Source organism: Melanostigma gelatinosum (assembly GCF_949748355.1).
Source record: "Melanostigma gelatinosum genome assembly, chromosome: 2".
NCBI lineage: Eukaryota > Metazoa > Chordata > Actinopteri > Perciformes > Zoarcidae > Melanostigma > Melanostigma gelatinosum.
In genome coordinates, this window is record NC_136635.1 from 26,153,783 (window position 1) to 26,168,779 (window position 14,997).

The 14,997-nt window shown below is 45.0% G+C and overlaps 1 protein-coding gene across 2 annotated transcripts in view; it reads right to left on the bottom strand.

The window, feature by feature from the left end:
* nkd1 (NKD inhibitor of WNT signaling pathway 1) overlaps positions 1-14,594 on the bottom strand; it is a 31,391-nt gene extending 16,797 nt beyond the window's left edge. For both annotated transcript variants that reach the window (XR_013772991.1, XM_079293877.1), the window contains exons 1-3: positions 14,451-14,594; positions 14,309-14,341; positions 13,957-14,096 (exon numbers count right to left, since the gene is read on the bottom strand). Coding sequence is in view for 1 of the 2 variants with exons in the window: in XM_079293877.1 (XP_079150003.1) it covers positions 13,957-14,096; positions 14,309-14,341; positions 14,451-14,475 (198 nt within the window). In the remaining variant the exon portion in view is untranslated. The remainder of the gene's footprint in view (positions 1-13,956; positions 14,097-14,308; positions 14,342-14,450) is intronic.
* Positions 14,595-14,997: the final 403 nt, after the last annotated feature.

Below are 14,997 nucleotides of genomic sequence, written 5' to 3' on the forward strand. Positions count from 1 at the left end.
GAGTTTTACACATGTGCAGCTGCTTGTCTCTGTAGCATCTTTCTCCTGCACCTGGGAGCAGCCAAAACAATTTTCCAGACATGGTGTTAAATGTTCTGTGGAGACCACTGTGATAAAGCGTTCTGCTTTTATCAGCAGCCAGGTCCTTCAGAGCTTCTTCGTGGCTTTTAGGACAAGGTATTGTGCTGTTAGCTAACCTAACTAGACTTAAAAAGTTCTCGTCAGCAGTTTCAATCACTACATTTTCTTAACCATAGTGGGATAATGTTAAACCACCCAACTTGTCCCATGGCTGCTAACCTCGATGATAGCATCGTCGATTGGCTGCATCCGGAACTAAAGTAGACGGCACTCTGCTCAGCTCCCTGAATAAAATAAGGTTAAACAAGTTTGAACAGAGCGTTTGCCATTTTGCATTTCAGGCTCCATATTGTATGGTGATGAGAAAGCGAAAATGACAGTGAGCGAATGCTGGCACAGAACATGCTTGGTTGCCTTTAGCGCCATCTTCACTCTGGCACTGCAGACATGGACCCACAGGGCCAATTTATTTTCCCTGCTATGAGTGTGTGTTTGAAAGCAAAAGTGTACATTTAAGTGCAAGTAATATGTACTTGTATGTGATTGTGGGAAGGTCCCACAAGGCCTCTCGGTCTCTACGCTGTCTGCCTCTGCGACCCACCACACAGGCTGACAATTTATGCGGCCAATGACAGCTCCGCCTGATCACGCGCCAGGGCTCAGTGGAGGCAGGCCTCTAGAGCAATGGCAGCGCTACTGGCACCCCATCAAAACCCGGGAAAAATCTCATTAGAACTGTGCCTCCTGCTCTGTGCCCAACGCATCGCACGAAGACACCTTCAGGACTGCGCCGCTTGGAGCAGCGGTGCCGACATGAAGCGGGGAGAAACGCACGCATGAAAAGGCCATTTAGCAAAGTGGGCTAGACAGGCAAAGTGACGGAGACGAGGGTGGATGTGGGAATATGTGTTTCGTGTCTGCTTCCCCCTGGGCCTTTCAAACGGCTGAGGTCGCTGACATTCACATAAAAGCCACCCAACACTGGAGATTGTGAAACAGAGCACTACAGAAAGCATGATTATTCGCACTCATGCCATATTTATCATAGCTACAGCTCGATAGAGATAGTCGGGTATAGGTCGGGTAGTATCATTATATACAAAGGGACTGTCCTTGTACCTGGCATGTTAAGATACACTTAACTTGTCATCATGTCTTTGTACTTTGGTGCACTTGGCAAACAAAAATTATTTCGACAGATTCTGTCTAGGCTGGATAACAGCCAATAGCTGAAGTTCATGGATTACTAATGCATACAACAGCTGTATAGCATGGGACTTTTTCAAAATCCCTAGTACGCACACAGCCCCGATGCTGAAAACCGAGAAGTAAAACATCAACAAACAAAAAATAAGCTTGTCTTAGTTTTAGACCTGCAAATTAGCTTATAGGTGTGGGGTTACTCGCAGAGGACCTCGGGAGAGGAAATATCCATCCCTCTCCACCAACCCAAAGAGTAAACTGAGATACACCGGAGGCCGTTTCAAAGGACCGAGCACAACTCTTGGAATCTGGAACAGTGCCTGTCCTGCAATGTGTGGGGGTACTGCAGGAGGGGGGGGGGGGGACCTAAAACGGACCACCAGTCATCAGCAACAGTTTAAACCTGGGCTTTTGCAGTTCTTCACGCTGGAGTGCTCCTCACCTTCCCTCTTTCAAAGCCCCACGTAGCAGTAAAACACGACGCCCTGAGATGGAGCCAAGATAGAGAGTGTTGATGTGAGGTAGTGAAGCGCTGCTCTGCCTCTGAGTGAGGCTTCAAAGGGGATCCGTTTTCACACATGAAATAAAGATCTCAGATAATCATATAGCATAGCAAAGCTGACGCGAGACGGTCCCATTTTTGGAGGGAGGGGAGACGAGGCCAATTTTCATACAACACCTGCAGACTGAGAGCCACGGCAAATTAATCTCTTCGCATTTCTCTGTAGCCAAACAAGATGAATCCGTTTTTTACACCGAGACTATCGGGCTCATCATCACACAATGCATTGAGGTAGTGTCGTGAATTTGCTCTGATAGAGCCAACGCTTGGGTCTTCTGAAATTGCCAGAGCTTCGAAAAAAAAAAAAAAAAAAAAAAAAAAACGAAAACGGATCTCACGAGGAGTCGGCGGTGCCAAGAGCAAGTCATATCTGCTGATGCAATTTTATGGCTTTGATAAGAAACTCGATGCCTTTCCAGAGGTCACAGACTGTAAATTGTTTGATGTTGAGCCCCTTCACATGCAACGTTCACGAAACATGAGCTGTCTGGTGGATGCGTTTAGTCTGGAGCACCTTATGCCGTGTTCACACCAAACGCGGCGTTAATCGCGTCATTCACGCCGGGGACTATTTGTGTTCATTTGCGTGAATCGCGCTGGACGTGCCTGAAAGGGGGCGTGGCTTATCACCCTGAAAGCCGTTCAACTGTCCGCCATCAACCATGGAAAATATTGTTGTGGAAGTCCCAGATATCACGGGAAACTAAACGCCGTTCATAACAAAGTCCGGAGGAGCTCCGTGGACTTCATCGAGCTGTATTCACTGTGTCTAGCAAGCCACACGTCGGCTGTTTACTACAGCTGTATGAACCCAAAATAAACAGATTTGGCTGTGATTTAACGGCAATACACTGACAAAACGGGACTCCGAAATAACTACATAATGATGCAGATTTGTAAAAAGTCAGAATTCATGTTTTGTTAGTCCTCTCCGCAAGACGACAAGCAAATAACTTTTTAAATACTTGTTTTCTCAATGGAGCGTGGATCGATCGGTGCTAGGCTATGCTAACATTGTAGCAGCTCCACAAACACTCACAATAATGTCATCTCAACGTAATTTGCACCGTGTTTGGTGTGAACGCACCTTTACAGTATATTTAGGGCACACGTTATATTTTTCAGAAAAAATATTACGCTGAGCATTGCATTAGTTCACTATGCAAAAAAAAATGAAGTCGTTAAAACCCTCAAATGGACACTAAAGCGTTCTCCTCTGAGACTCGGCCACTTTCCTTGCCTTGATTTTTCCCCATCTCGATAGAAAGAGCAATACTTGAGTTGAGTAGACAACAAACTGGATAAATAAATGGACAAGTAAGTCCTTCAACTTTGCCGCCTGAGGAGGACCAACGTGTAATTTGACGTCTCAGAGGGAACATCAAAGACAGACACCTTCTCTCCAGACACCCCTTTGGTCACGGCACACCCTCTTCTCTGCACCCCTGGAAGGAAATTACAGCCGCGGAGTTAGAATCCATCACCAGGCTGGTCGAGAGAGGAAGCCGCTCTATGATTAAAGTGTGCACGGTCAGCACCACCGAGACCGGAGGGGTTTGAGCAGACAGTACATGCCAGAGCGCTTACCGTGTTAACTGTAGTTCACCACACAGGTCATGCACAGATTCTCCACACACTAACACCACGTTGATGAAAGGGCCCTGCACGCGGAGGAGGCGTGGTTCAGTAGACTTATTCTTTGTGTACTGTATAGTAAGTCAAATTTACTGAACGTCAGCTCAAATCAACTCTCTGACATTGCTGGATAAGAGGTTGCAAGGATGTGAGCGTGCGTGAGTGTGTACATTCGTCTGGATTTTTGCACACGTGTTGTTTGCTATCTCATTTTTTATTTTTGATGACTTTTCTTTTGTCGGGCCATGGCTACCAGCCATCTCCCCACGTCAGATTAACATTGCAAACACTGCTGGTCACATTACCTCACCCACATCAAAGGCTGCCTCCTGAAAGGCTCAGTGGAATATTAGCAAAGATTTACAGCCTTCATCTCTTCGCTTCAGAAACATGCTGATCTGAAGTAATCTCCCTCCCCCCTCTCCCTTTTTTGTGTTTATTAAGTTGGCCAACACTTTAATGACCCATTTACAAAACTTTTACACCTGCAAAGATAAGCTTTTACAACTCAGCCAGCCCCTCGGGCACTAAACCCTACCTGTAACTCAAGGTAACAGCCTTTATTAGCTTTTGCAAAATATGTAACCACAGCAATGAACATGTATCGCACTGCTTTATCTCAGAGAGGAGCAGGATACGAGGTGTCAAGATCAAGAGTGTGAACTGTACGATCAACCCTCCAGCAATTTAAGAGCTACCGTTGCTTTAATTTTCTAAAAGAAAAACATCGGGCCTCACTCACAAGTATTCTCTTGCTTCCTTTTAAGTTTGTTTGTGAAACTTGAAATGGACAACACTGCCTGTGATGCACAAAATAAGCGCCAGCAGTTAGCGATAGCCCTGTAGCTGTGCACACAAAAACAACCGTCCCCACGCAGGCATTACGGTAACATGTGAGCCGACACGACCGCCTCTGTTTTCATCCTCAAGTTTCCTCGGGAGTCAGAGAGTTAACAGGGAATCTGAGCTAGAGGTGAATGCTTAAAACACATTCTCCTCCAGCCGATGAACTCCACGTTGGGACCTTGCATTCCCAGGAGGAAGCTATGGTTTGTATGGGAATGGAGACAGCCTGTCGCTTGGCCTTGATTTACAGATGGTCTCCGCCTGCCAAGAGTAACAAATCACAACATTCTAGCCCTCTGAATTCAGAGTGATGCTCAGGTCCAAAGAGTGAGAGAAAAAAAGACAGGAGAGAAAGAGAAAGACGGGGAGTCGCATGCAAAATGGTACACCTCATCTCCAAAAGCATGTGCGGTTAGTACAGCAATAGGATAGCTCACCCATCATGAAGGAACCTTTAACTTCATGGAGGACAGAGTCGTCCTGCTGAGGTGGCATGAGCTTACGGAGTGTGTGTGTGTGTGTGTCGGTCATTACTGCAAAATAGGATGGTTTATACACTTTAGACTATAGTTGGCAACATGCCTGCTTCCACGCATTAACAGCGAGCGCGGTGCACTGTGTCTGGAGGGTCTCAGTAATTAGTCAAAGCTCTCTTTGAGGAGAGACGGTGCTTCAGTCGTCTGCGTGGCTTCAGACACCAGTCTCAAGTGCTGCAAAGTGTGGGAGGAACAAGGCTTTAGCCAGGAAGTCTACCTCGAGGGCAGCAAGAAAGTGACAGGCACTTAAATCTTGAACCGCAGCCAAATGAGAAGAAACACCGCTGGGACTTGTCGTATGAGAAGCTACAAGAAAATAATAAAATGGGTGATATTTTCACGCTGAGATCTTTCATGTTTTCCACCACATTCAATTGTGTTTTTCAAATTCAAAAGATGACATTACCGGCAAAAACTGTGCTCATTTGTACCTTAGAGTTGTAAACGTTTTTATAATAACATTATTATGTGACCTACTGAACCGGTTATGCAAGTTGTCAGGGTAGAATTGTGATTGCACTTCCTCAGTCTGTATGTGATCTAGCCACTAGACACGCTGAAGGAGTAACAAACTGTAGACGAGGAGACGTCATGAAAGCTTTACAATTCCTCCGGCATCAACAACAACCGGCCCGTTTTATTCCATTCAAAGCCCGTTTCTAAACCTCGTCACTGCAATCAACAGCGGAGCTCCATGTGTTGGGTGGCGGTTATGAAAACCTCTGACGTGTGCATGTTGACCAGATGTAACTGATCTCAACACCAAGGAGGCCATTCCTATGCACACGCATATCCATACTCGCACACACACACGCACAGCACGTTTGGAGCCGACATCCTGGCAGCCACAAGCCACTACCTCTAAACAGCCCTCACATCTGACCTTTTAACTGTAGTTACGGTACCCAAAATCTCTGTAATTACACAGTGTGTTTCAACTTTGCAAGTAAACATCGCAGCAGAAATAGACACTTCAACGACTGTATACAAGTGCGCCGGTGCCAAGGGGACGCTTTCTATTCATAGCTGACTGGAATTAGCGGCTTGTGTCGCTGCTCACCGTAATGAATTTGCAGCAGAGTAAGTTACTCAGTTGCACACGGCGACTAAATTCTTCTGAAGGTGCTCATACACAAATCAAAGAAATACTCACAAATCAGAAAACTATATCAATGAAAAAGCTCAGGCACATCACTATTGGTTTGACAGCTGCATTGTGTCTTGAATAAAAGTGAACTGATGATATTATCTGCATACTGATAGCAGCACTGATATGGATCACCATTTATGACCAATGAAAAGTTAAAAGTTATATCCATGAAGTGAAAAACAATCGTGGAGATGGATTTGTTCATTGTAAAACACAGGAACGCTTTAAATACAAACCTGAACAGTGGTTCTCAACCTTCGTGACCCCACCCCCATAAAAACCAGGTAGGCGTTTGAGTGATTATTGTGAATGCTCTGATAAATAAATTTGGTTTTAACAGCTAGCACCTGGTTTTCCAATGTGCTCCAGGTACTGAGGATTTCTGATGCGTTCTGTGATGTTTTCTCTCCCACTGACCCGCCAGAAATCCCCCGTCAGAACCGACTTACCCAAACACGCTGAATAAAATCTATTCTGAGCCGTAATGTAATGTAAAAACCCTTCCCCAGTCTAAAAAAAGTATTATTCAATTTTTAATATGCCATTTTGTTCGATTCTCCACAACCATCTGGCGCCCCCCAAGAAGTTATCTTGCGACCGGGAATCACTGCCCAGAAGACTTACAAATCCTTTGTTCAAGGATGTTGCTTTTTCAAACTTGAGCAAGAAACTGGGGGGGGGGGGGGGCAGTGGGTTTGACGGACAGGGCAAAAGTTCCTTTGGGGAGCGCAGGGTTGGCCAGTCTCCAGTTGGAGGTCCTCTTTAGGTTGCGGCACCTGTGGAGCGTAAACACACCAGGGGAGGACAGCTTTCCTTTCAGCAGGACCGCTCCTCTGTTTAGCTTTCCCTTCCACCCAAAACATCCCCTTAACAGACAATCCAGACCTCCTCCAGCCCTGGCGCCACAGGAAGAGCTGAAGTGCCCTGGAACCTCTATCTGTGGGAGGCACAATGCTCTCCCAACTCTGTTTACCAAAATACACTTCCTCCACTCGCTCTACCTCAGGTGGTCTTAGAGCCCTGGCCTTCATGGGAGCCGTGTAGCCCGTCGCTGGTGTTTCCCTATACGACCAGTTTTGTAAGAAAAACAAGTGGAAGGGAATCACGCTGGGGCTGTGCGTCTGTGTGCTTTATGGCACACGAGTGCGAGCGCACGCGCGCACTCATGAGAGCTCGATAGCAGTTTTATGCAGATGTTGATCACGTCCTATTTGAGAGCCACTTTGAGTGCTCAGTCAAATTATTCAGCACTTACTGCACGGGCCAGAGCGCAACCCGCAGGGGAACCTGATAAACAAACAAGAGAGAATTATTCGGGGGGGTTTAAACACTTAAACACCCACTTCAGCGGATCCTTGTAAGTGGGTGATTAAAATGGGCAGAGGAGCTCAGCGCCACCACAGGAGCCCCAGTCACCGAGAGTTCCTAACAGTCCCACGCACGCTCACACAGCGCCGTCGATCCCAAACCTACAACACACTAGTCTTACAATCAGAAGTAGATTTGGCTCTTTTTGGGGGGGATTGTGCAGAAACACTTAAGAAATGATGTCTGTGTGCATTAAGTGCAGACTGATTGAATCTACCACGTGAAAAACAATTACTCAATCAACTATGACAACTGATTTATGTTCCTCTCACTCCTCAACACTGTAGTTGAGTGAGGTCCAGGGCCCTGGTAGTGCGCACGCTGGCTCACTGTCATGGCTTACTGGGACACTTTATGGAACTGAGCCATTGGTAATGTTATAAGACACATCCTCTGCTGCTAGTCAAAATGCGTACAGTGAAATAGGTTTTGTTTGTGCTCTGTGATGACTAGGGATGCCCCACTCAAACTCGGTTTTAAGCGGTAATTGGTGAGTCGGTAAATGACTAAAATCGATTAGGTCCGGAGTCAACGGTTCTGCTATCGGTACTTTAGAGGTTCTGGAGTGAGATCTCCATGGAAAAAAGCCCCGTCGCAAACCTCAGCACCTGTCTGTGCACGAGGGGAGTTTGCTAATAAGAATAGGATAATAAATGAGAGCTAATCACTTCGCTAATTATTTAGCTGCAAATGTATTTTATAGATTTTGTAACTTCTTGGATTGCTGCTCACAATATAATCATAAATAACCAATAAGAGCATTGAAAAGGAACCAAATCGATAGAGTACTGGTATCGTTAAATCCTAACGATACCCATCCCTAGTGATGGCTGTGTATTAAGAGAAAATGTGACCAATGCATAACAGCATGTTTCATATATTTGTACATTTACCAATGCGTAGTTTCACTGCAATGAAAGACGTCCTCTTTGGTTAAGTTCGATATAATAAAAACAGCATTATAACTGACATGTGGACTCTTACATTTTGAAGTTATAATAGATATTTTGGTTTGGGGAATATGGCAGAAATCACACACAAGTCATCCACATCGGATGGAAACCTATTCTTGACTTGTATGCATGTGTGATAATCAAACCCACCTGAATGTCACACATGAATCTATTGAAGGAATTATATGAAAAGTTACTGCCTGGTTGTAAAAGTCTTTGATCTCCCACATATCACATGAAACCAGCCATGGTCTTGCTCTCCTTTCTACCTCAATATTTCAAGATTTTTTGGGGGGAAAAGAACGCTTTGCCGGAGCTTTTCAAAAGGCATCAGCATGTCGAAGGCATACACACACATCAAAGGTCGAAGACGTGGAAGCATTATGGCAAAGATGATGATGATGTCAGTTCAATGAACTCTAGATTCAGATGGACTAGTGCAGTGCTCGGTCGAAGCGGGACGATCGCTACGAGAACGCTAACGAGAAGCGCTCATCGCTCGTTGACGAAGGGGAAGTGAAGAAGAGTTCGGTTGTGACGTTAGTACGTTCAGTCATCCAGCAGCACAGGTTAGCTGCAGTCTGAAAAGGCCCACTGTGGACAACATGCGCCACTCCATCTGCAGAGCCCTGAAGCTGTTTAGTCAAAGCGGTGCGTGTCTAAATCACATTAACGCCGACAATGCGCATCCTTGAGTCCACAGCAATACACACACAAGGACACACACACACACGTACCTACAGACAGAGGGATTCCTTGCTTTATAGTTGGATTATCTGCTCAGAGTATCACACTACTTCTACTATACACTATGCACATGTTTCAATCTGAGTCCACTTTCAAAGCAAAGGAAAACTAAATAGCCAAACGTCCTAAAAATATAACCATTTCTTTAAATTGTGAAATGAATGCCATCGTAACGGGTGGAATAGACGCTGCCAGCCTAAATGCATCTGTGAAGGGGCGGTGAGAGACACTTTGATCAACAGCTCTCCGTATACTGAGCATATATTTGGGGAAACAAAGCAAAACCTCAGCCGCTAATCCTCCGAGATTTAGAGCACATTCCCCCAGAATCCTTTGATCTCTGGAGTGCATCCGGACAGCTGACGGCACACTCGCATGCTCATGCGTGAACAGATTTGCACATACATGAGCGTCATTTCATTCATACCATTAAGATGACAAGCGACGTGGTTTTGTTCCCAATGACACCTTCATGTAACAGTTGATCTTTGCCATTACATCGTACTTGTTGAAGAATTCTGAGACAACTGGACTGAACACATTTGAAACAGCATTCCATAATACAATCAGAAAATGGTACGTGATGTATAGTGGCCATTGTGAATTACAAAGGAGAGATGGAGAGGAGATGCTTTAGCACAAAAAGGTGCTAAACCCTGTGGATACACCCGATCAAGTGTCGACATGCCACCAGGGCTTTACCTGACTCTAAACCACTGTCATTCTTTCACAGAAGACCTTTCCGGAAGGCTGCATTCACAGAAAAGGAGAGTTGTCCGCTCTGCTTTGTCACACAGGAGAATCTCCTCCAGCGTTGAGTAATCTAGGTGACACACGACGCCGGATGTGACACTAAAGCCAGCTGCACGTCCTCGACTCTCCCCGTCCCCCAAGCTATGTTGACGTCAGCCTGAGACCTCCACGCCATCTTCTCATGGGAAAATCAAAAACAATCACAGAGCCCCTCTCTGGCCAGGTGCTACCCCTCCTCCTCCATAGGCGGAGGCTTTTCTTCTCTTTAGAGTGTGGCTCCAAACTTTTTCCTCCCAGCCTCTTCAAAGAGCAACAACAGGCCCTCGGTCCCTTGGGAGCACAGAGGGGGTAGAGCCCGGTGGGAGAGGGGCATACACGTCACCACAGCACAGCACAAGAGGCCAGCCGGTGGGAAAGGAAAACGCACAGGGAGAGGACAGAAAGAAGGCGAGGAAGAGGAAGAGGAGTCTGCATTTGAAAGGTGCTTTCAGCTCCTAGAACAAGGGCCCTCGCTTTGTGGAGACGACAAGGAGAGAAAAAGCACAACAGCAGACGCGAAAGACGAATGGGGCGCAAACCCTGCCATGTCTTTTATCAGACTTGGAGGCTGAGGGAATGCAGTTAAAAGCTTTAGGCCTTCTTCCAAAAAAACCTTTCTATTTAAAAAAAATCAAAGAGCTAGCAACCAACTGCGAGACAACGGGGTTGGGGCCAGAAGTTTCACTGCGATTCACTTTGGAGTTGCATTCTGCCGTCACACGTACCTTTGCTTTTAGTCTACGCTTCCAAACTATTTGAGCTGAGTGGAGGCTCAGTTTTTAAAAAAACAACACATCTGAGCTTGGGAATTGTGAGAGCAGCAGCTAAGTGGGAGATGGGATGTGGCTTTTACGACACAGAGGGCGGGGTTTCACGGCAGAGGAGGAGCCATCAGTGTCACCTCTGACACTTCCCTGCATGGCCCGCTTCAAATTCAGTCTCATTTCATCAGCCACAATCAACACAGGGCCACAGGGTGAATGCAAGAAACAGATGGAGACCAGGAGGGGAAAGAGGAGGGGGATGGGGATTTTAAGAATAGAAAAAGGGGAACCTTGAGTGGAATAAGATCTTTTTAGTTCCTCTTGACATGCCATAAACATAACAGACTTTTATTTCATCTGATGCCAAGAGAAGAAAAACCTTAAAAGGAACTAACAGAAATTTGAACTTCAAAGTGATAAATTGTGAGACCCGTATCAACGGCCTTAACATATCAAATGTATAGGTAGGTGTAGACACCATGCTGTACACGGGGGAGAAAGTGTGCCGTGACCTGGATCTCATGTGTTGAGACCCACAGATACACCTGCCCACTCACCCACCCACTCACTCACTGTCTGCCAAGCTCAAACAAACTCCATCTGACTGCAGAACTCATGAATGGGTGTAGAGTCGGCATGGCAATATCATTAAGATCTCAAGTGCATCTTTGTGTCTCAATCTATCTGCGCATGCTCAGACCACCATTTGGATTTAAAAACCATGAATCAAGACTTACTGTGAATGTGAGCGGCTCTTTAAAACCAGGACTTGTATGAAAACGGCATTGTTCCTACAGGGAATATGGTTTGGAAAAGATCAGATCAAAAGAATTCCAAGTGTGGACTTCCTGCTGTTGACACCCGACCCACATTCTCCTGGACCCTGGCTCAGCTGGGAGGGGTGCTCAAAGAACAGGGGCTATAAATAACGGTCTCACCAGGTATTCTACGCACTATAGGCAGCATTAAAAGCTAAGAGAGTTGACCCACATTCTCTCGCCTGAGAGGTTAGCTTCTGCTATTATTCATAAAGACCTTGGGGTGAAGTTTTGAAACGTCTTATTATTTACAGAAGGCTTCATTTAAATAACACTAATTCAACATTTTGAGATCATTTAGACGTTGGGACCTCATAACATCTGTGTGCCACGTCTTCAACAGCTTTAATGTGCAAAACAAAGAAGCAAATTAACAAAAAAAACATCTTGCAATGCGCTAAAACATAATCAATGTTGTACTCATAATAATTTGCATGGTGATTACACCTTTGCAAATAAATGGTTCAGACTTTAATATTAAAGATTTTGGATTCTCTTTATAATCGCAAAACAAAAGAGAAAAGTAAATACATATTGATGGTGGAAACACCTTTCTTCTTTTATTCATTCCCCCTCTGAGCTATGAAAGTTATTAGGCACCCAGACTTGATTTATTTATAAAAACTAAGCTCCACTAACAATTTATTTTCCAAAACATCCAACCCTTTCAGCAGGGGCTCCTGTTGCATCCCGGGCCAAAACTTCACACACACACACACACACACCATAATGAATGTTTTGTTTTTGTGGTAATAATGGATGGTAATTGCATGGTAATAATGTGGTTTTAAATGCTTAAATTGCCATAAGCGTATGAAGCCCACTCAGCACATTAGCAACGCTGTAAATGGCTTTTCTGCTGCTACAGCGTCCACATGCTCTACAAAGTAAACACAGTTTCATGTGTTTTTCTCAGAGAGATCTCCAAAGAGACAACAGCCTGACGTGAGGGGGGTCCTGTTACTATACGAAGATGTTTATTGCAGCTTTGGCCACATATGTCAGGATTAGCAACGTTGACACCATGTAGGTGCAACGTGTAAAGCCAGTTCCACCCTCCCAACACATTACACTCAATTACTTGCACGTCACATTGAATTGACATTCAATAAAATGACCACTAGCTCTCTCTCATCACTAACTCACCAAGCAACACCATGGCTGCTCTTCAGGCAAAGCAAAGCTTAAAAAAAACACCTTGCTGCAGAGGACAAAACAATGGTGCACTTTGGACCTGACTTGGGGCAGGAGCCATATTTCTGCTGCCTTAAACTTCCTCAAGTTTGATGCATACCTTCATGCAAATAAATCCACATGCAAACAGCTCTTTTGGGTTCCCCCCCCCCCCCCAAGAACCCGTGTGCAGTTGTGTCTTGCATGCACGATAATCACTTTAAATGCAAAGTATAACATGACATTTAGACAAGAACTGCTGCATGCTGCATGAGCAAAAGTCATAAAAAACTAATGAGAGGGAAAGAGAATGGGAGTGAGTGTTTATTTCAACAAGCAGCTACGTGCTAATGATGGTAGGATTCTAGTTTTTCAAAAAGGCCACAAAACATCACAACAGAGTACTACAATAGCTGCTCTAATTTGTTAATGCGCCTGGATCTGGGCTGCATTTGATGGACGAATGCAATTCTGCTCAAAGTGATCGAGGCTGAAGGAACAGATTTTCCTTTTTTCTTTTTCTTGATGGGCTCCAATTCCTCTGGGCTGCCTTTGAGGAAGGTCTCATTAACCAAAGAGGCTTAAGTCTCCTCTGAAGCAATTCCAAAGGATTTCCCCACTTGACAACAACAGCACAGTGTTTACAGCAATGCCAAAATACAAAACAAGCATGACCTCCAACATTTCTCCCCAGCCTTTACAATCCTCACTTGTCATCAGACTGTCACACTGCAATGCTTTCAACTCAGGCTTGATCTATTGTTCCCCATAAAAACAACAACAACAACAACAACAACAACCTCAGATCAGTGCATTGGTGGAACAAAGATCTGTTCCCACATGAGTGGAGGAGAGGTAACATTAATTCTGTCACAGGGAAACAAAAAGGTAAGACCAGATGTTTTGTGGTTCACTTCAACAGTGAGCATCGTGTTTCCAGTTATGTGTATGTTTTAAGTAGATCACAGATTGGTAGATGTTACATTTTTCGCTGTATGAAATCAGAAACATCTAAATCTTTGCAGCCATGAATACATATCCATCCTCGCCACCAATATTAAAAGTGTGTCCACCAACAAAGCTTTTAGAAAGTTTGACAATACTTTGACTGCATTAGAAGGGCAGAGGACAGACATACACTGCCTCATATAAAACTATTTATTCGGTGAAAAGCCTTGAAGTGCACAGTAGAACAAAAAACACGGCAAAACCCCTCGTCCTAATTCAGTGAAATGCGCACAAGCACCGCGAGGACGCAACTGAACAAGCGTCTATTACGCTTCACTTCCCTATAAATACGTGAACCTCGTGGACAGACTCGTACTCACCCGTGTGGTCAAACCGCAGCTATTCTTGTGGTGACAGTCCTGTTGCCCGAGGCGAGAGCTCGTGCAATAGTATTTCTGCTTCAGGAGCCAGTCGTCGATGCCCTTTCTCGCCAAACAGGCGTTGACTACAAAACTGTCGCCTGAAACAAAGAAGCGCACTATTAGCAGCGACAAACTACAATTGCTCGCACTGCACTCATGTTTTCCATAAGCAGTCCATCTTCAAAGAGTCGGACTCTTAATGAGCCGAGAGCTGACTCTGAAAATAATGTTTTTTTCTGCTGCTCACAAACTGACCGAAATATGAGACTTTGTGTAAATGTATTTATTTTAGGAAAATAAACGCGCTTACCTTCTGGACTCTCCCTCTGTTTACAAATAGCGGCTTGAGAGAAAGAAAGTCAGAAGACAATGAATAGTGTTACTCGAAAGTCTCGCAGCACCAGAAGAAGAAGTATATAGCTGTGATTTCTCTCAGGAATAAGAAACCTTACCATGTTTCGAGTGCAGTTTACCCATTTCTATGCATCGGATTGGAGTTGAAAAACCATCAGAAGAATATAATCCAGAGGAAGAAAAAAAAAAAGAAAGAACCCGGCTACGATATCCAGACAGCGGAGCGTCCGTAGAGACCGAGGGCAGACTGCGCTGTGCTCAGTACAGGACCGTAAAAGTGGAGAGCCGAGCGAGCCTTTGATCCAGAGCGCCGCGCGCTGACAAGAGACACACAGGACAACACAGGACTTCCTGTCGACGCTTTCAGAATAAAATATTTTATCTGCTGAGACACATGGCTTCACGCAATAATGATTAGCAAAACAAAAATACGGACGGGGCACACTCGCATGCTCATGCGTGAACAGATTTGCACATACATGAGCGTCATTTCATTCATACCATTAAGATGACAAGCGACGTGGTTTTGTTCCCAATGACACCTTCATGTAACAGTTGATCTTTGCCATTACATCGTACTTGTTGAAGAATTCGGAGACAACTGGACTGAACACATTTGAAACAGCATTCCACAATACAATCAGA